The 21,193-nt window shown below is 44.6% G+C and overlaps 2 protein-coding genes across 7 annotated transcripts in view; one reads left to right on the top strand and one right to left on the bottom strand.

Moving 5' to 3' along the window:
- The window catches only part of RAB22A (RAB22A, member RAS oncogene family), a 52,864-nt gene extending 51,702 nt beyond the window's left edge, over positions 1-1,162 (bottom strand). The window contains exon 1 of the mRNA XM_033186870.1: positions 851-1,162. Coding sequence (XP_033042761.1) covers positions 851-886 — 36 coding nt within the window. The 5' untranslated portion in view covers positions 887-1,162. The remainder of the gene's footprint in view (positions 1-850) is intronic.
- Positions 966-21,193, top strand: part of LOC117068984 (serine/threonine-protein phosphatase 4 regulatory subunit 1-like) — a 93,852-nt gene continuing 73,624 nt past the window's right edge. For 4 of the 6 annotated variants that reach the window (XM_033186863.1, XM_033186865.1, XM_033186864.1 and 1 more), the window contains exons 1-2: positions 1,163-1,305; positions 1,454-1,498. In XM_033186863.1, the coding sequence (XP_033042754.1) occupies positions 1,299-1,305; positions 1,454-1,498 (52 nt within the window). In that variant the 5' untranslated portion in view covers positions 1,163-1,298. Of the gene's footprint in view, positions 1,306-1,453; positions 1,499-21,193 lie in introns of all 6 variants that reach the window. The other 2 variants (XM_033186862.1, XM_033186866.1) reach the window with 2 other exon arrangements.

The following is a 21,193-nucleotide window of genomic DNA, read 5'->3' as shown; positions in this document are numbered from 1 at the left end:
AAAGAGCGAGGTTTTTGCAGTTTTTAAGACAGATTAGGACCTTTTGAAAGAGCCAAAGTTTCTGCTTCGTGTAAAAAGTAACAAGTCCACTTGCTTTCTAACATGTTAGTAAACTTTGAACTCCTGGGTTACCTCTGAGTAATCCCTGAAGAATCCTAGCCCCACCCTATTTTGGGGAATAAAGATTAGTTAATGGAGTTTCCTGTCTATCTTTTAAGGCAGAAACTGGAATGACAGCATCAATTTCAGACAGAAGGCTTTGAAATGGCCAACCTTGTCCTTCCTGACAAGACAGGAAGCTGAAGCTTCAAACTAGTCTTTGGGGCTTCCTGATTTGAACACCCCCTGTCTCCACGGGAAGAGTTACTTGGCAAAGTAACTCTTTGGAGAAGTGGCAGGGGTATCCCACAAGTTCGAAAACACCCCCAAGAGACAAAGTAGGCTAATGCTGCTTGTAAAATCTAAAGGCCTCTTACGGGTTCTACTTTGGAAGACTCGGCCAACTCCCAACTAATACCTTGGTAAGTTGGGAGAAAACTATTTAAAACCCTCTCCTAACCCAGATGCAATGGAGAGGCAAGGCGGGGCTGTTTGCTCTTTGAGGGGCGGGAAGAGTCCACGGGCTCCAGGGAGGGGAAGGGGAAAGGGAAAGGTCCCTCCGGCCTCCAGGACCTTCTGGAGGGTGCAAGAGGTGGGCGGGACAGCTCCCGACCTGGAGGGAGGGTCCACGGGGCTGGCAGACAGCGTCTTGGACGGGGGATGGGGGAAAGAAAGAGGGGACATGGGGGATCCGGGGTCCCTGCCAGCCCAGCCTCCCGTGGCCCTCCCGGCCGGACCCACCGCCACTCACCCCGAGCAGACACACTTTGAGCTCCCTCAGCGCCATGGCCCGGGAGCCACGGGCGCGGGCCCGCCGCCGCCCTAAGTTGAGAAAGGAGAGGCCGGGCCCAGCAGGAGCATCCCCTGGCGCCGCTGCCGCCAGACGGCCCAGCCCTGGTCCGCGCAGAGGTGGCTGCCGCCTGTCCTCCGGCCCTAGGTTCTGCCTGTCCGCTGCCAGCCGCGTGGGGCCCGCCTTAGCAGCCTGGACGCCGCCGCGGCCTTCCGGGCGCCGCCGCCGCCGCCATCTTGGGACGCCGGCCGGGTCACCTGACCTCCCCGCCCACCTCGGCAGCCACCTTCACTGAGAGGGCGGGGCCGACGGCCGGCGCGGGCCGGGGGCGGGGCCTGAAGCCGACGGCCCCGCCCCTGTCTACAGGCTCCCCCACCCCTGTCCGTCCCGCCTCCAGGCCCATCCCAAGATGGCGGGTGAGTGGGGTTGGGTTCGGGGGACGCCAGGGGTGCTCCCCTCCCTCTCGCCCCGTGACCACCCCGCGAGGCCAAGGGGCCCCTGCCCGACCCCATCCTCTCTCGCCGCAGCCCCCTGGTAACTCCTTGTGTGTTTCTTGGTTTTCAGAGATCCCCCTGTACTTTGTGGACTTGCAGGATGACTTAGACGACTGTAAGTAAGAGTTGGGGCACCCCTATCCCTCCCTGGGACGCTCTCAAAGATTTCAGGGTGCACGAAGCGCGGGGCGGGGGACTCTCAAGCCAGGCCCTCCTCGTCGGGAGCAGAACAGCGGGACCCTCAACTGCCTAGATCCACTGGGGGCCGTCCCTCCCCGCTGGGCGGGGCGGGCTGAGGGTGGGAGCCCTTCCCTCGAGGGAAGGATTTTTGTTGTTGGGGAAACTTTTGACTTCCTGTCACTTCTTTTCTTCCTACGCCTGCGGCTGCCCCGGGGTGGGCGGCGGGGGGGGAGGGGGTAGTTTCAAGTCCTAGTCGACTCATGGTGGGTGGGCGGGGGACCCACCACTTGGGAGTTGGGTGACTTCCCTCTCAGGGCCTCGCCCTTTTCCTAGGGACTTTTAGGAGTGCTGGGGGGTTGGGGAGGTCCCTCTCTCGGTGTGGCCGGCCACGGAATTCACGGACTTCTCAAGTGTCCTGGCCACAAGCCCAGCTCCATCTCTTATCCCATGGAGTCCATTGGGCCCCGCATTTCTTGGGTGGGTCCCTTGTCACTTCTTGCCCTCTTCTTTGAAATCATGTTAAGGGCTGGTAGCTGGGGGAGGTGTCATCTTGGAAATCCAAGTTCACATTTGTGGTGAAGGAAGGAAGCGTTTTCTCTCCCGTCAAGAAACATTTATTGAGCAGCTACTTGCTCTGGGCTCCGGACCTGCAAGGATGTGTTGGAAACAGCTCTATACGCAGGGAGCTCACAGGGTGTGGGGGAGAGCCTACTTGTAAACAGAAAAATAGCAAGCACCGGGGTGCTTGCTGGTGAAGAAGCCCTATATAAATCATCCAAATAACTAACATTAATTGGGGGCGTACTGTACGCCAGTCATATACAGTACTTCCTCTCATCTTTCCATCCATACCTGTAGGTTTCCTAATAGTAAAAGTTGGTGTGTACTGAAAACTTACCATGGACCAGACAGCGTTAAACTCTTTTGTTTTGAGACTACTCTTTGTAGTCTTGCTCTGTAGCCCAGGCTGGAGCGCAGTGGCACGATGTCGGCTCACTGCAAGCTCCACCTCCTGGGTTAACGCCATTCTCCTGCCTCGGCCTCCCAAGTAGCTGGGACTACAGGCGCCCACCACCACGCCCGGCTAATATTTTGTATTTTTAGTAGAGACGGGGTTTCACCATGTAGCCAGAATGTTCTCCATCTCTTGACCTCGTGATCTCGTGATCTGCCCACCTCGGCCTCCCAAAGTGCTGGGATTACAGGCATGAGCCGCCGCGCCGGCCCAGTGTTGAACTCTTGACACACATTAACTCAGAGGGTGCAATCTCGGCTGGGTGCGGTGGCTCAGGCCTGTAATCCCAGCACTTTGGGAGGCAGAGGGGGCAGATCACTTAAGGTCAGGAGTTTGAGACCAGCCTGGTCAACATGATAAAACCCTGTCTCTACTAAAAATATAAAAATTAGCCGGGCATGGTGGCACACGTCTCTAATTATAGCTGCTCGGGAGACTGAGGCAGGAGAATCTCTTGAACCTGGGAAGCAGAGGTTGCAGTGAGCGCCACTGCACTCCAGCCTGGGCAACAGCACAATACTCCGTCTCAAAAAAAAAAAAAAAACCAAACAAAAAAACAAGGGGCGGTTTTGTTAAAGTAGCATAACACTTTTGAAGGGTCAAAACAAGCTGACAGTTAAGAGCTCGGTGTCTGGAATCCGATGGCCAAGAGTGAAATCCCCTATCACTGTTTACTAGCAGTGTGATCCCAGGCAAGTCAATGTACCACTCTACGCCTCAGCGACCTCATCAGTAAAATGGGCATTATAGCGGCCCACCTCAAAAGGCTTTTATAAGGAATTAAATGATTAAAGGATTTAGCACAATGCCTACTATGTAATAAACATTTGGTAAATATTGGCTGCTGTTACTGTGATTAATGTGATCATTATTAGTGGTTATTTAACAGTGTTGAGCCCGGTACAGTATAGATCCAGGTTTACCGTGCTGCATGTTTCAGCTGGTAGGCATGCTCAGATTGAAAGAGTTGTATCATTTCCATTGATAAACAATGTTTAGCTGCCCTGTGGTGCTTCTCATTCATAGATTTGGTATTTGGTCTGACTGGAAAGCTATTTTCTAGCTGTTTCAGTTATCTAACCACCCCAAAACTCAATGGCTGAAACCAACAGCATTCGATTTCCCACAAATCTGTGGGTAGACTGGGTGGTGATTCTGCTTAATGTGGTTTCATTTGGGGAAGTCCGAATGATGTCACTTACGTGGGTGGCATAGGTCCTGGCTGTTGGCTAGGAGATCTGCCAGGACTATTGGCCAGGACCTCAGTTCTCCGTCAGGGGCCCTTTCCACTTGAACGTAGGCTAGGTCAGCCTTCTTACAGTAGAGTGGCCACAGGGTAGTTGCACCTCTTTTCTGATGACTGCCTGCCTTCAGTCCTTTTTTGCCTATGTATGTACAAAAAAGGAAGTAAGGGATTATATAGGAAAAAATTATGATCTTACTTTGGACAAATCTTTGAACGAATGTTAGTGTTTGAGACTTGTGATTAAAAAGGCTTAATAACTCTTTAGCAGACAGCTGAAGACTTGCCCCAGTAAGGAAGGAAACCACCGTTACGTCTCTGAACATAACCACACCTTGGGTAGGACAACTCTGGGAGCCTCCTGGGGGCTTCCTGTTTGGGCAAGGGTAGGAGCTGTGGAATGCTGTACCTTAGGAGTTTATAACATAATTGATCTGTACGCGAGGGCACGCTCATTCGTGCCACTCTGCTTCTGCCCCTACACCTCCCCATGCTAGTATTGGGAGGTATTATCATACCATTATTGGCAGAAAGAACCCTGAAGTTTTATCCTCTACCTCCTGGCGCTCTAACACTTGTAGCTGTGTTACATTGGGTAAAACACTCACCCATTCTGTTCAGTTCTTTGGAAAATGGCATGAGAATGGGAGCTACCTCATAGGACTGGTGTGAGGGTTAGATGGATAGACAGAAAACATTCTAGTCTAGTGCTTTGTATTCAGTGATTTTTATCATCATCATCATCTTTGCTGGATTTTTACATAAGAGCTTATGATTCAGTGTTACCAGCTGCTACTCTGTGAGGTAGGTGGGTTTATTCCTCTTACAGATGAGAAAACGGAGAATCAGGTTGAGTAACTTATCCATTATGGTACAGCTCATGAATGGTGGAATTCAGTCAAATGCAATTCCTTCTGCTCTTTTTTTTTTTATTCCACCACATGGATCAACCTCATAAATATTCTTAACCTAGGGGATAGGAAATGGATGTCAGTTTGGGTGGTACTGTGACTGTGGTCCTCCTTGGGCATTTGTGTCTAAATGATGTGACACCTCTCTGTTTAGACTGTAGGTCCCTTGGGGTAGGGACACAGGTCATCCTTTCTATAATCCAATGTCTCGTGTGATCTAGGTGCTCAATTAATGTTGTTAATGTTAACGATAATGGATTACGAGGCTTTTGTCTGATTTACTTTGTGATTCCTTATTATGTTTGGCTAATTTCAAAAGGGAGCCGTAATGAATGGATGTCTTGTTTTTTAAATCATTCAGAGTCTTCAGGCCATTGCAGCACAGAAGAGATTTGTTTTCAGAGAATTGGCTTGCTAAAGCAATCTAAATTTCTTCTCTTGAAGGCAGAAAGTATGTGGGATGGCCTGGCGTATTGGTTTTCATGTTGAATTGCACGTGGAAGGTGGAGCTGTATGTCTGTGCCTAAGCATCTACAAGCCTATGAATGTCTGGTTTTGCTTATAGCATATGGAGGCTGAAGAGGTGTTATTGTTGGTAAGGTTTGTTTGGCCAACTAGAATTTAAATGTGTGTCAGTGATGGGTGAATAAAAAATGAGGGGAGCCTATTGCAAATATGAAGAGACACCTAAGAGACCTATCAACAAAATACAATATATGGTCATATTTGGATCTTTAGTTGAACAAACCAACTATAAAAATACATAACTGAGACAGGGAAAATTGAGTTTGGACTGGGTATTAGATAATATTAAGAATTGTTTTGTTGGATATGATAATAGTGTCATGGTTTTGTTCAAAGGAAAAGGGCCTCATCTAACAGAAACAAGCATTCGTGGGTGAAATCATTTGATCTGTGAAGTCTGCTATCAAATACTGCAACAAACAGTAAATACAAAGTCAGGAGAGGGATAAATGGAAAAATAAATGGCAGAATGTTGATACTTGTTGAAGTTGGTTGCTGGGGCCTAGTCTCTCTATTTTTGTATATGTTTGAAAATTTCCATAGTAAAAGGTTTAAAGAAGGGAGATGAAAGTATCACATATGATCAAACATCTGTGGGAAGAGTTGGAAGGCTGGATTCCAATTCTGAAGTCACTGCAGAGTTCTTGTAAGATACATTTAGCTTCAAAAGACTGACTCATAAAATACGTTAGTGTTTGGGGGTCAGTGTATTTCTTTTCAAATGTTTAGCTTTGAAGAGATATCTATTAAAGAACTTGGAAGAGGATATACTTCTATCCAACAAATGATATTTGGACCTTTGGTGAAAACAGGATTAGCTAAGCCAATGGAATATAGAGAGAATCATGGAATCTTAATGCTAGGAGGAGCAGTGTATGTTCAACCTTGAGTAAAAGACATTTTCCAAAGCAAAAAGCATTCTGTGTTACCTGCCCACTTTGTTCTGTGTTTGTAAAAACCTTCTCAAGGACAAGAACCAAGCCCCCAAAGCAGAGAAACTATATTAATCTGAGTCCTAAACCAAACCATTGAACTTTTTGTCTGAACTATGATATATGCTTGAGTCAAAGATGTTCAGTTTTGTAAAATAAAAATCTCCCTGTCACCTGAAATAATTTGAACAGCAATATCTAATACTTGGAAAATAGAAGAAAACCCAGAGATCAAATTATTCTCTATATCAGATTGGCAATTTTTTCTGGAAAGGATCAGATATTTTAGGGCTTGCTGGCTAGGAGATCCCTTCTCTGCTGTTGTAGCCTGAAAGCAGCCATAAATAGCATATAAATGAGTAGGCATGGGTGTGTCCTAATAAAACTTTATTTACAAATACAAGTGGTGGGCTGAATTTGGCCTAGGGAAGGTGGTTTGCTGACTTCTTCTCTAGCTCAGAGTTGATTTTTTTTCCGTTAAAGCCCCTAGGTCTGTTGGTCAGCTGAGCCAGCCAGATCAGTATCTTTCCCACTAGGTTTTGCTGGAAGAGCTGAGCTTTGTTGAAAAGCCTCTGTTGAATAACCCTTGACAAGTTGCTCAAACTTCATGTCTCATTTTTCCCATTTGTGTATGAGAATGGCAAGGAACAAGAGTCAGAGTGGTGGGAGCGGATCCACCTTGCTTCCCTTCCCGTCGTCGTAATGCATTTTACTTTTGTTGCTCTGTATTTTCTGTTTCCTGTGAGACAAACAGATGAACATTAGCAATTCCCACAAATTGCCTCTGTTTAAAAAGAAGAGTTTTAAATGGCTTTCTTCGTCACAAAATAAGCTCTTGTAAACAAATTTTGCGACAAACCCTAGTTAACAAAAGGGAAAGTAGCTTTGACCTTCAAAATACCAATTAGTTTAACCCTGTTGGGAAAAATGTAAGAGGTGAGGACAGGTATTAGTGTCCATGCTTGGAAAGTCATTCATGCACATAACATGTTTCTCCACGTCTTCCAAGGTATCAGCCTTCCCAAAAGTGTTGGGGATACAGTTGTGGGGAAGCCTGGGGCTCAGCTCCTGACACACCCACAGCCTGGCAGGGAGGTGCCTGCGGTGTCTCAAGGGTCCAGGCAGAAGAGGGAACACAGATCTGGGCCAGTAAGAAGACAGGGCCGGGCTGGGTGTGGTGGCTCAAGCCTGTAATCCCAGCACTTTGGGAAGCCAAGGTGGGCAGATAACTGAGGGTCAAGAGTTTGAGACTAGCCTGGCCAACATGGCGAAACCCCGTCTCCACTAAGAATACAAAAATTAGCTGAGTGTGGTGGCGTGCACCTGTAATCCCAGCTACTAGGGAGTCTGAGGTGGGAAAATTGCTTGAACCTGGGAGATGGAGGCCACAGTGAGCCAAGATTGTGCCACTGCACTCCAGCCTGGGCAACAGAGCAAGACTCCGTCTCAAAAAAAAAAAAAAAAAAACAATAGAGAGGAAAAAAAGAAGACAGGACAAGGGTAGGAGGGGAAGGCTTCTGAGGGGAGGTGGCATTTGAGTTTGGGCAGGCGGAGGAAGGCGATGGGCATTTGGGTGGTGGGTACAAAGGCAGAGGGTTGAATGATCCTGGTCTGCTTGGGACTTGGTGAGAGAGAAGGGTGGAGACTTGGGAACAAGGGCTGTGTGTGAGGGAGGGAGTGGGAGAGACTGGGAGATAGCACTGGGGGCTGTCAGTGAAGAATCTGCTTTACCAGCCCAGGGTTTAGGCTTAACCTGGGAGGCAGTAGGGCGTCCCTAAGCATTGTGGAGTTTCTGTCTTAGGAATACAACCCAGGCAGTGGTACAAACACTGCCCTTTACTTAGGACTAAAAGCATGTCAAGCTCTGCTGTGACACGTTATTGTTGTGACTGAAGTACAAAAGCCCATGGGCCGGGTGTTTTTAATCCCGTTTTATTATTGCAAGGCTCACAGCAGGCACAGAAAGGCTAAGTAACTTGCGCAAAGTAACAAAGCTAGTAAGTGACAGAGGTGGAATTTAAACCAGGAAGTCTGGCTGCAGAATTTATCTTAACCACTATCCTTTGGAGGACTCATCATTTACTGGTATATTCATTCATTCAACTAATATTTATTCATGATGTTAGGCATCGTGGACACAGAAGAGAATAAAACGAACCCAGTTTTTGCTCATATGAAGCTTTCAGTCCAGCAGCAGAAACAAGACACTAAAGAGGTAAGCAGAAGGACGTATAGCAGGCGAGTGTGATCCAAGGTGCCAGCACAGTGTGGCTGCGTCCAGTGGCCAGAGAAGGCATCTCCAGAGCCCTGAGAGGTGCTTCTGAGTTGAGATTTGAGTAACAAGCTGTAGATACTCGCATGAAAAGCCAGAGAAAGCCTCCCGCGTACAGCTCTTCCTTGTCAAGGACCAGCAGGAAGGCCTGTGTGTCTGGAACAGTGAATAACAGACACAGGAGGTGAGTGGAGGAGATGGGGGCCAGGCCATGCATGGCCCTTAAGTCCATTGTAAGGTAAAGTGTTGACCTTTTATCCATGGAGTCATGGGAGCCACTGGAGAATCTGAACCAGGGAGTGACTAGAGCTGCTCGGTGCTTTAAAGAAAGGAGGAAAAGCTGGGGTGGGATGCCCAGCGTGTTCCTGCGGTTCAGGCAGAGGGAGTGGGGTCTCAATCAAGGAGATGAGCCTGGGAGTGGGGGATAGGGTTGACAAATAGTTCCGGTGGTGAGGGAAGGGGCAACTCAGAGACAGGGTCTCATGGAGAACTTTTCTGACACTTCCATTCCCTTCCACCCAGACTGGGCTGGGCGCCCCTTCTTTGTGTTTGCTGAGCCCTGTATTTTCCTGTGGCAGCATTTGCTAATTTCCTGATAGCATTGACCATTAGAATGGGTCTTATGCTTCTTTGGGTGCCTGTGGTCTAACATAGTGAATGGCACTGGGCAGCACATGAGAAGCAGTGCCACAGATCCTGGTGGCATTGTCGAGGACACCAGAAAGCCGCCTTGTAGGGTTCTGGAGCACAGTTAGGACTGGAGAGGAGATGTGAAAGTCATTCGTGGTGAGTGGTAGCTGGAGCCATGGGAGCAGGATGAGAGGGGATGTTGGAGAAGAAGGCGAAGGGGTACTCCCTGGGCAGCAGAGCCTTCTAGAAATTAGCCATGGAGGTAGGAAACCAGGAGAGCCTTGGAGCCAGGGTTTTGCTTGGATAATCATTTATTTATGACGCTTGCCCCAGAAGGGTCCGGTAAGATGAGGATTGAAGACAGGCCATGGAGTTTGGCAGTTAGGGGGTCTTCATTCACCTCAGTGAGAAGTAATTCAGCACAGCCAAGAAGTGGAAGCCAGATTGGAATTAATTGGGAAAGTTTTGGAAGTTGAGGTGGTGTGGTCTGGAGTCCAGTAGCTCAGTGGTCAAAGTGTCCAATGCCTGGTAGCCAAGGCGAGGAATACAGCAAGCGGTGGCTAGGCACTGGGCACTTTGAGGAATGGTCACTGCATTTGGGGCTCACAGCCCAGCAGGAGAAAGCACAGCCTTTCAAGAAGCAGCAGCTGGAAGGGTTCAAAGGGCTTTTCATCAGGGATGGAAGATTCACACATTTGCATGATTTATGTGTACTCTGAAAACCTTAAGAATTTGAATAACCCACAAATTCTCCTGGTTATATGCCCAACAAAACATAGACATGTATTCTCAAAAAACGTGTTCATAGTTGCATGATTCTTTTTTTTTTTTTTTTTTGAGATGGAGTCTTGCTCTGTCGCCAGGCTGGAGTGCAGTGGCACGATCTTTGCTCACCGCAACCTCTGCCTCCCGGGTTTAAGTGATTCTCCTGCCTCAGCCTCCCGAGTAGCTGGGACTACAGGCGTGTACCACCAGGCCCAGCTAATTTTTGTATTTTTAGTGCAGTTGGGGTTTCACCATGTTGGCCAGGATGGTCTCGATCTCTTGACCTCATGATCTGCCTGCCTCAGCCTCCCAAAGTGCTGGGATTACAGGCGTGAGGCACCATGCCTGGCCAGTCACATTGATTTTTTTTTTTTTTTTTGAGACGGAGTCTCGCTCTATCGCCCAGGCTGGAGTGCAGTGGCCGGATCTCAGCTCACTGTAAGCTTTGCCTCCCGGGTTCACGCCATTCTCCTGCCTAAGCCTCCTGAGTAGCTGGAACTACAGGTGCCCGCCACCTCGCCCGGCTAGTTTTTTTTTGTTTTTTTCAGTAGAGATGGGGTTTCACCGTGTTAGCTAGGATGGTCTTGATCTCCTGACCTCGTGATCCGCCCATCTTGGCCTCCCAAAGTGCTGGGATTACAGGCTTCAGCAACCGCGCCCAGCCTCACATGATTCTTAAGAGTTGGAAAATGCAATCTACTCAAATATTCATCATGACTACAAAGGATTGTAAATTCTGGCGTGTTCACACAATGGAAAACCATGCAGCTGTAAGAATGGATGATCTATAATTCTAATCAGTAATACGGATAATTTCACAAACATCTGAAAAGCCAGACACAAAAGGGTACACACTAAATGGTTCTATTTGTATGAACTATAAAACCATGCAAAGGGAATCTAGGCTGTTAGAAGGCAGGAGAGTTGCTACCCGTTGCGGGAGGTGGTAAGTGGAAGATAGCAAGAGGTGGTTTTGGAGATGCTGGTAAAGTTATCTTGCTTGGTCTGAATGCATTGCTTGATTGTTTTAACTATTTCAAACAGTATGAAAATAGAGGACCCTATACCCCAACACTCATCCCAAAGATTTTGACTGTCTTCTGTAACCATTTTTTTCTTTTGCGTCTACCTCAAGTCTGACTAGAGAACTCATTGCATTTGTAAGTAATATTGTTCAATTCGTTCATTAATGCCATGTAGACTTGACCACCCTCATCTTCTCCAACTCCATCCCTCAAGTGGGCAAATTGGAAGGAGAATGGAGATGGGTAACATTAAAATGGAGCATACAAACTGCTTTGAGCTGCAGAGTTCTTTCCTATCAGGTAACCTGAGTAAATGTTTCCCATTGATCATCAACTTATAAGTCAGAGTTGCCTGGACATGGTGGCTCACACCTGTTATCCCAGCACTTTGGGAGGCCGAGGCAGGTGGATCACCTAAGGCCAGGAGTTCGTGACCAGCCTGGCCAACATGGTTAAACCCTGTCTCTACTAAAATTACAAAAAAAAAAAAAAAAGAGAGAGAAAAATTAGCTGGGCATGCTGGCACACGCCTGTAATCCCAGCTACTCAGGAGGCTGAGGCAGGAGAATCGCTTGAACCTGGGAGGCGGAGGTTGCAGCGCGCTGAGATCACACCATTGCACTCCAGCCTGGGCAACAAGAGCAAAACTCCATCTCAAAATAAAAGTAAATAAAAGAGTCATAAATAATGACGGGTTTTGGAAGCCATGATTAAAGCCACAGATCAAGGAGGAATTTCCGTGTCGGCATGGCATAGAAAGGATGGCTGCTCATGATTTAGGCTGGTCTTTGCAGCCAGCCCATTGCATAGTGCTAGTAATAACCATCAGTAGCCCTCAAAGATTTGCAATATAAAACATTATGCATTGGATGGATCTGCTCATATGAGAGCTAGTAAATCAGTGTGGGTCTTGTTAGAGAATGACATTTATATAGAGAAAGTTTGCTTACGCAATTTGCCGTTTGAATTTAGTTAACAAGGACGTGAAGTGTGCGGGGGTCACTTCCCACCAAAAGCCAGTGAAGAGTCGAGAGTGTTCTTTGTCTGTTAAATGGATCAAGCTTGTCTAGTCTTGCTGTTAGAAATAGTCCCAATTCAGAAACCTGCATTAGTACTTACAAGCCTGTTAGTGAGAAGAGCAAAACTACTTCAAATAACACATTATGCGAGTGGTGTATTCTAGTTGCCCCCAAATCACCTAACGCCTTGCAAAGATTTAGTTGTTAGTCAAAGAGTGGCTAACGTGACCCTCTAAAGAATTAATTTTTATTTATATAAGTTCTGCATGAATACATTCTACATTCATTCTAAGTACAGCTTTTGCAAATAAAGCTTAAACTCCTTCTTGGCCACCATCAACCAATCTTCGAATGTTTCGAGTCAAACGTGGACATAGTGTACCACGTCTGTCATGTTCCCTGTTCAGTGTCGCCTAGTGATATGTCAGAAACAGAATATTGGATTGTATGGATAATTGGTCTGGCTCAGAGTGGCATATATCATGTGGAGTTATAATGATAGGGTGACATGTTGAATGGAGAATCATAAATATTGGGAATGGCTGGAGAGCAGGCTCTGAATGAAAATGCTTGCTGGGGTAGACATGCCATAACATTCTGCCTCCAGCTCCAGCTCTGCTTATGTCTAGGCCAATAAAGGGATTTCGTTGGGTATGTTTTATTGTGTTTATTTCTTCCCCCTTTTCCACTTAAAGCTGATTATGGTGTGGCTACTCAGTCAGGGCTTGGTGGCTTTGTGTGAAATGGCTGTGTCCCTGAACCACTTGAAGGTGGCAGACAGTGTACCTTGCTCTGCTTTTCCCTTCATCTGGAATATTCTTTTTCCCTTTCACAGATTCTCTCTTCCCACGTGGCAGATTTCTGTTCAATCTTCAAGGCGCAAATCACGTACCACCTGTGTTCTAGGGACGCTGTCTCACGTCTCTTTACTCTCTTCCAAGTGGAGCTGTGTCCCTCCTGCTTGTCTGTGCTTATGTCCCATGGTGCTTGCCACCATGGCATTGTGGGTGGTGACGTACATGATGATCTTTTTTCCCATGGGGGCTTATGGTGTCCAGGGACCACTACTCTGTTGAATTAGATTTACTGTTGTTGCCTACTATGAACCATGAGGCAGGAGGGGATGTTCAGGGTGAGTCTGCTCTCAGCATGCTTTCTGTTTCTGTATTGATCTTCCAATCCATTTTTTTTTGCTGTAAAATGACCTGTAAAGTTTCTTTTCTGTTTATTAGATCGTATCTGCTATAGTTGAACCTTCAGTGCACATTGACCTAATGTTATTCTTAACATATTAATTCATACTTGGCCTGCTTTAGCACAGATTGGTGTCTGGTGAAAAGCATTGACACACAGGTGAGGAGTCGGGTCCGTGGTGTGTTACACTACAGCATCCTCATCTGATTTCCTTTATGCCCCAACAAGTGAGAGAGATACTGACAGGGTTGGATAACTCTTGAGTAACCAGTTTACATAGAGGAGGGTAAATCCTTTTTTCTCAGTGTTGTAGTTTCCAGAAATATTTTTCTCTGGTGGGCCTTTTAGTCAGAGAAGAGTTCCTTTTTTTTTTTTTTTTTTTTAAATGTAGTCACCTAATATCAGGGGCAAAGGATAATAACCCTGTTATTCTTTGCAAAGTGGTCAGGACCTTCCTGAAGAGGAACTGGTCTTGTTTTAGGTTGTGCGAGCTCAGAACCACCCTGGCCAACTTAGCAGTGGCTAGAAATGTAAATTCTAGACAATTGTTATTATTATTTTTGAGACACGGTCTCACTCTGTCTCCCAGGCTGGAGAGCAGTGGCACAATCACGGCTCACTGCAGCTTCAACCTCCCAGGCTCAAGTGATCCTTCCACCTCAACCTCCCTGAGAGCCAAGGCTATCTGTAGAGGTGAGCTACCTGTGTCTTAGCTATTGAAGTGGATGGTAGAGGTAAGCTGTCTATGTCCTAGCTTCTGAAGTGGTTTAGATGGTAGAGGTGAGCTATCTATGTCTTAGCTATTAAAGTGGATTTTAAAACTCTACATCTCCCTGGAGGACCAGGAGCAGCCACAGCTGCTGACTGTGGTGTAACAGAGCTACAGGGGTGCTGGGCACACAGTTCAAGGTGGCTCGTGTGTGCAGAGCCAGGGGATGGGGGCTGAGCATATGGGACGGTAGGAGAGGCCACTGACCCCTGCGAATCACCCTGGCCCTTCTCCAAGCCCTTTTCCTACTGTGCATTGCTAGCTTTAAATATTAATCATTTTTGTTAAAGAGTCAGTAGTGTCCCGTGTTGATTTGTCAGTAAACCTAGAAATATAGAAAGCGGCAGAAACATAGAAAGCAGCTGCTGCTTAAAAGCTTATTATAGTGTAGATGACAAATGAAGTCAAAACATGATCAACACTGGTTTATTTCATATTTTACACTGGGCCAAAACAACTTGAAGTTGTTATTAGAAACTGTTTTGTTCAGAAAGCTTTGTTCTTCTGCATCATACGATGCCTTCATAAATGGAGTTAGTAGCTTTTTTTGTTTTTCAAATGTAAAACAAAACAGTGAAAAAGATTTCAACTAGGAATTATTGACATGCTACTTCATATTTCATTTCTAACGTGAATGCTTAAGATTCCTGATGTTTATGTGTGGTCTGGACTTGCTGGGTCCCAGAGTAATTGTTTGTAGTATTGCCTCATAGACTTTAGCCCCTTGTTTCTGTCAGCAGTTGCCAGACAACATGCCAACTTAGCAATGGCTAGAAATGTAAATTTTTTTTTTTTTTCTTTTTTTGAGAGAGTCTTGTTCTGTTGCCCAGGCTGGAGTGCAGTGGCATGATCTTGGTTCAAGCAGTTCTCCTGCCTCAGCCTCCCGAGTAGCTGGCATTGCAAGCGTGTACCACCACACCTGGCTAATTTTTGTATTTTTAGTAGAGACAAGGTTTCACCATGTTGGCCAGGCTGGTCTCAAACTCCTGACCTCAACTAATCCACCTGCCTCGGCCTTCCAAAGTGCTGGGATTACAGGTTTGAGCCACCGCACCTGTCCTTAGAAATGTAAATTCTAGAAAATTATTATTTTTTTGAGACAGGGTCTCACCCAGTCCAAGGCTGGAGTGCAGTGGCACAGTCATGGCTCACTGCAGCCTTGACCTTCCAGGCTCAAGTGATCCTCCGATCTCAGCCTCCCCTGTAGCTGAGACTTAAAGCGCACACCAACATACCCTGCTAATTTTTTCTACTTTTTGTTGAGATGAGGTCTTCTTATATCCTCCAGGCCGGTCTCAAGCATCTTTCTACCTTGGCCTTCTAAAGTGCTAGGATTATAGGCATGAGCCACCACCCTGGCCTGTAGAACGTTCTTTTTGAGAGAAAGGATCATTTTATGTGCTACTCCCATTGTTAAGGGACACAGCAAACTAGCCTGGTGGATCTTTACCATGCATGCATTCATTCATTCAGCAACTTTTATTGAACGCTTCAGGGGGCCTAGACATATCAGTGAGTCAATCAGAGATTCTTACGATTCTTACCTTAAGGGTAGGAGTGGGAGGAGTGGACACCACTGACAAGCAGTAAACCCAGGAAGTAAATGTTTTGTGTGTTCTAAGGCAGGGGGTTCTCTGGAAAAACAGGAAAGTGGATCAGGATAAGGGGGCTATAGATGGGGGACTTGGAATTTTAAAATAAGGTGGTCAGGGAAGACCTCACTGAGAGGATGATGAATGAGAAAAGATTTTTAAGAAGAGAAGGAATTCTTTGTAGAGGGATCAGCCAGTGAAAAGGCCCTCTGCTGGGGAAGCGACTGAGTGTCTGGGAAATAGTCACAAGGCCTGTGGGTGGAGGCAGAGGAGAGAAGTGGGAGATGAGGAGAAGAAGTAATGGTGGGCCAGATCTTTTCCACTGGCTGGATAACCCGCAGGTAACACTGCCTGGCCTTTCTCTTTTACGGTGTTTCTTAACTGGGGTGATTTTGGCTTGCTTCCCCCCACCCCCGGGGGACATCTGACAATGGCTGGAGATAGTTTTGATCCTCACAATGTCGGGAGGGAGTGCTTCTGGCATGTAGTGGGTAGAGGCCAGGCATGTTGCTAAACTTTCCATAGTACACAGCCCACAGAACAAAGTATAATCTAGCCTGGAATGTCAATAGTGCTGAGGTTGAGGAATCCTGCTCTGTTGTCTTTATATAGTTCATCAATTGTTGATTGATTTAGTTTGTCTTTTAAGATTTAATAAAGAAGAAAACCATAAAAACGTCATGGGAAGAGGTTATTCATCACGTTACCTGGTTAGAATGCCTTCACAATTGATATTGAAGTTATTGCTGGCTATTTTCATTCACTTTGAGGAAAGGAGAGCCAAATCTTGCTTCCATGTATATTTTAGTAAGCCCTGGTGCATTGAAGGATTAGTTAAAAAAAAAAAAAAAATACAGCATTCACAGGTAAATAGTAATAATCTTACTGATAATCTTATTAATTTGGACTCAAGTAGGATTTCCTAATTTTGAGAAAGTTCAGACTGTTGATCCACACCAGGGAAAATGTTTGCATATGTGGGGGAAGAAATGATTGTCAGTACTTGGAATGAAAGGTACTATTCTTTACATATGAATATAATGGTATCAGTAGGAATATTTTCCTTGGATTTTGCTAATTCAGTATTTTTTAGACATCAGTCATTGGTGTGCCACTTTTTTCTATTTTTATTTTGATAATACCACTTGGATTTTTCTTCATATCAAATAACTTCTTTTATTTAAACACATTTTAGAAAACTTTCATCAGTTGCTCTAAATGAAACTTAACCAAAATATAAAACAGAAATAAAATAACATTAAATTCTAGATATATAGGCACAGTGCCTGCGAAAGATTCTGAGCTGAGATCTGCTTTGTATTAAAAGGAAGATTACCAGTCTTAGGGAGGTGTTCAAGACATGCCTGAACAAAAGGAAACTTTCCTTGATTTAATTGGAAAATGAAGAAGGGAATAACTTTCCCAATGTGTGATTTAATGACATTCAGTGTGTCACACTTGAGGATATGCTGTCTCAAGCTGTCCGCACTCTGTGGCCAGGTGACCAGGCTGTGCACTTGCAGCATGGCTGGCTGGGCTCAAAGCTGTGCCTGATAGTATAGAACCAACCAGTGAGAGAATGGAGGTGGGATCCGTTGACTGTGATTGGCCACCAATGGCCTATTAATGCAGAACTCTCCCAGGGTGGTAGCAGGTAGGCAGCCTGGTTCTTTGTTCTTTATAGAACTAAAATTGTAATTCCATTGCTTAAAACAGAAATGCCTGTTATTTAGACTTCTCATTTCTGATAAATTTTAAACATCTTTCCTCTCTCTGCCCTTCCTTATATACTTAACATGAATTACCAAAATTTGTTCTACTAAATTCATTAATAAGATGATTGAATACTTTTGATTAATTCATGTATATTATATTGACTGTGCAAATTCATTAATTTTACTTTAACAGTTATGTTTTTGACCTTTTTTTTTGAGACTGAGATATCTCATTTTGTAAGCAGAAGCAAATTAGTTAATGCATCTTAGGTTTGGTTTTGTGAAAGCTGGATTTTCTCAGCTTTCTCAGGGGCGGATAGGCTTTCACGAATTGAATCCTGGTAGTCAAAGTCTTGGGAGAGTGATTTCTGTAGAAACCAGTGTTTATTAGGTGTCTGTGTGATGTGCCAGGCATTATATGACATGGTTCCAGTGTTTAAAGGACCTCCGGGTCTAGCTCTAGAGATAGAAACAGTCTACTTAGAAGCCTGGTCTGGGCTGGGCGCGGTGGTTCATGCCTGTAATACCAGCACTTTGGGAGGCCGAAGTGGGTGGATCACCTGAGGTTGGGAGTTCGAGACCAGCCTGATCAACGTGGAGAAACCCCATCTCTACTAAAAATACAAAATTAGCTGGGCATGGTGGTGCATACCTGTAGTCTCAGCTACTCGGGAGGCTGAGGCAGGAGAATTGCATGAACCCGGGAGGCAGAGGTTGCAGTGAGCCAAGATCGCGCCACTGCACTCCAACCTGAGCAACAAGAGCAAAACTCCGTCTCAAAAAAAAAAAAAAGAGAGAGAAACCAGGTTTGGTGGTGTGTGCCTGTAGTCCTAGCTACTTGGGAGGCTGAAGCAGGAGAATTGCTTGAACCCAGGAGGTAGAGGTTGCGGTGAGCCGAGATTGTGCCACTGCACTCCAGCCTGAGCAACAAGAGCAAAACTCCGTCTCAAAAAAAAAAAAAAAAAAAAAAAGGAAGGAAACCAGGTGTGTTGGTGTGTGCCTGTAGTCCTAGCTACTTGGGAGGCTGAAGCAGGAGGATCTCAGGAGTTCGAATGTAGCCTGGGCAACATAGCAAGACCCTGTCTCTACAAAAATAAACCAAAAACAGAAAGAAAGAAACAGTCTACTTGGATTTAATATTGTACCACTTTATGTAAAATGTTGACAGCTGCATAGTTCCATTTACTGCTCCTGCTTTATGTTATAGTTTAAAATATATAGAACCTCTATATATGTTATAAATTCCACAGCACAAGGTTTTAATTTTTGCTTTAAACTATCATATGCATTTTTAAGTTAAGAAGAATAATAGTTTTAAAATATTTACCATTTCTAATGCTCTTGATTCCTTTTGAAGATACAAGTTTCCAAATGGTATCGTTCCACTTCAGCCTACAGAACATCTTTTAATATTTCTTGTAGTCTGCTTTGGCTGGCTGTGTTAAAAAGGGTGTGTTAGAAACAAATTTTTAGCATTTTTTTTTTTTAATCAGACAATGTCAGATTCCTGGAGGATATTTTCACTGGATATCAAGTTCTAGATTGCTAGTTTTGTCTCTTAGTCCTTTAAAGATGTGGTTTCACTGTCTTCTGCCTCTACTGTTTCTGGTCAAGAGTCAATGGTCATTCAGGCCATGACTCCATGTATATAATACTTGTTTTCTCTGCTGCTGTCCCGATGATCATGTTTGGTTACTAGCAGTTTGACTCTAAGGCACCCAGATGCAATTTTCTGTGTATTTAATAACTCTTGGGATTCACTAAGATCCTTGATTCTGGAAATTTATGTCTTTCACCAAATTTGTGGTCATTGTTTTGTCATCTTCGTTCTTCTATTAAGTACACTTAGTGAATTTTTACTTTTCAGATATTGTTTTAGTTCTGAAATTTTTATCTGATGCATTTTTATATTAATGTTTCTTTGCTGAGGCTCCTTCTCGTTCATGGCATGTTTTCCTTTCCATCCGTAAGCATTATTGTAATAGTTGCTTTAAAGTCCTTGTCTGTAATTTCAGCATTTGAGTCCTCTCAGAGTCACTTTGTTTTGATTTTTTTTTTTCTTTCAACTGGTTCAGGTTTTCTTGTTTTCTTCATATGTTGAGTAATTTTGGAGTATAACCTGGATATTGTGAATGTTACATGTTGTAGAACCTCTAGATTCTGCTATATGCCTCCAAAGAGTATTGATTCTTTTTGTTTCTTTTGTTTTATTTTACTAGACACTTACATTGACTGGGGTCAGACTATTAACTCATCATCCCTATAGTGGATAATATTCCAAATCTTGGTTCAATTCTTTTAAATGTTAGCTGTACTGATTGGAATTTGTCACACAAATGCTTGGTTTAGGGCTCAAGCCAGGGTTTGGGCAGAGTTTAATACAGTGGCTTCCCCTGTTTGACTCTTTGCTTTCTGGGATTCCTCCTGTTTGCCCTTCCCCACACTCTGTAGTGTCTGTGGTTGCCCTGTACTCTGGAGATATAAACATAAGCAATATTAGTAATAGAATCGGCTAATGATTTAATGATAGTAATAATAATAACAACAGCTGGTCTTTGCAAAGTGCTTATCTGTGTCAGATGCTTTTACATCTGTCTGTCTATGTATCTGTCTATCTTTTTTTTTCATCCAGGCTGAAATGTAGTGGTGTGATCATGGCTCACTGCAGCCTCAACCTCCCAGGCTCCAGCAATCCTCTTATCTCAGCCTCCTGGTTACCTGGGATCACAGGCGTGCACCACCATGGCTGGCTTTTTAAAAATTTTTTGTAGAGACAAGACGAGGTCTCGCTATGTTGCCCAGGCTGCTCTCGAACTCCTGGGCTCAAGTGAGCCTCCTGCCTTGGCCTCCCAAAGTGCTGGGATTACAGATGTGAGCCACTGCGCCTGGCCTGTCTATCTTACATTGTTTAGTTTACACTATCACAGTCGTCTGTGGTAGGCATTGTTGCGCTTATTTTTTTTTTTTTTGTCTTTTTTTTTTTTTTTTTTCCTTTTTGTGGAGAACGGGGTCTCGCTGTATTACCCAGGCAGGTCTCGAACTCCTGGGCTCAAGCTATCCTCCCGCCTCTGCCTCCCTGAGAGCTGGGATTACAGGCGTGAGCCACCGCGCCCGGCGGTAGGCATTGTTATACCCATTTTAAGCTGAGGAAATTGACAGTCAAAGAGGTAAGGTTATTTATCTGGTAAGAGGCAGAGGTACATTTCAGAATGAGGTATTCTGACTCAAGGTCCCACACACCTATTGATTATACAATTATGCCTCTAATATCTTTTCAGTGGGAAATCTGGTACTTAATCTTTAATTTTCAGGTTTTCTTTGCCTTTGGTATTTTGCAGTACATCCACATATGGATTTCTTATCAATTATTTTGTACTTCTTCAAATTGAATATTCATCTTTTTTTCAGTTCTGGAAAATTATTAGATATATTTCTTTAAATATTCTCCCCTCCTATTTTCAGAAATCTTCCCTTCTGGAATTCCTGTTGGATTTAACTTAGACTTAGTATTCCGTTTTTCATGTGTCCTAATTGCTGTCCTATGTTTTTCATCTCTTTATTTCTCTGTGCAGCACTCTGGACGATTTGTCAGATCAGTCTTCCAGCTCACTAACTCTCTCTTAGCTGTGTCTAAACTGCTACTTAAGCTGGTTAGTGGAATCCTAATTACATTATCTCTGTTTTTCATTTCCACTTCTTTTTTCAAACATGCTTAACCCACCCCCACACTTTCCGCCTTTTATTATGATGTCTATTTTAGAAATCATACTCATTCGAGGCATAATTATTTGATAATGTTTTTAGATTTTTCTAATATTTCTAATCTTGGGGTGCAATTCTCTTGTTTTATTTACCAAACTCTTCAGATGCTGGTTTGCAGCCTTGTGTAGTTTGAAATTTTTTATTGTCTGTTTGTCTTCAGGGATTGTTTTATGATGTTCCATGGGCCTTGGATTGTGAAAGTGTTTCTTTAGAACAGTTTGTTTGCTTCTGCTAGGATGCCTGGAATTTTAATGAGTCTTG

The sequence above is a fragment of the Trachypithecus francoisi genome, unplaced genomic scaffold (assembly GCF_009764315.1).
Source record: "Trachypithecus francoisi isolate TF-2019V2 unplaced genomic scaffold, Tfra_2.0 Lachesis_group21, whole genome shotgun sequence".
Lineage (NCBI taxonomy): Eukaryota > Metazoa > Chordata > Mammalia > Primates > Cercopithecidae > Trachypithecus > Trachypithecus francoisi.
This window is presented reverse-complemented; position numbering and strand designations above follow the sequence as displayed.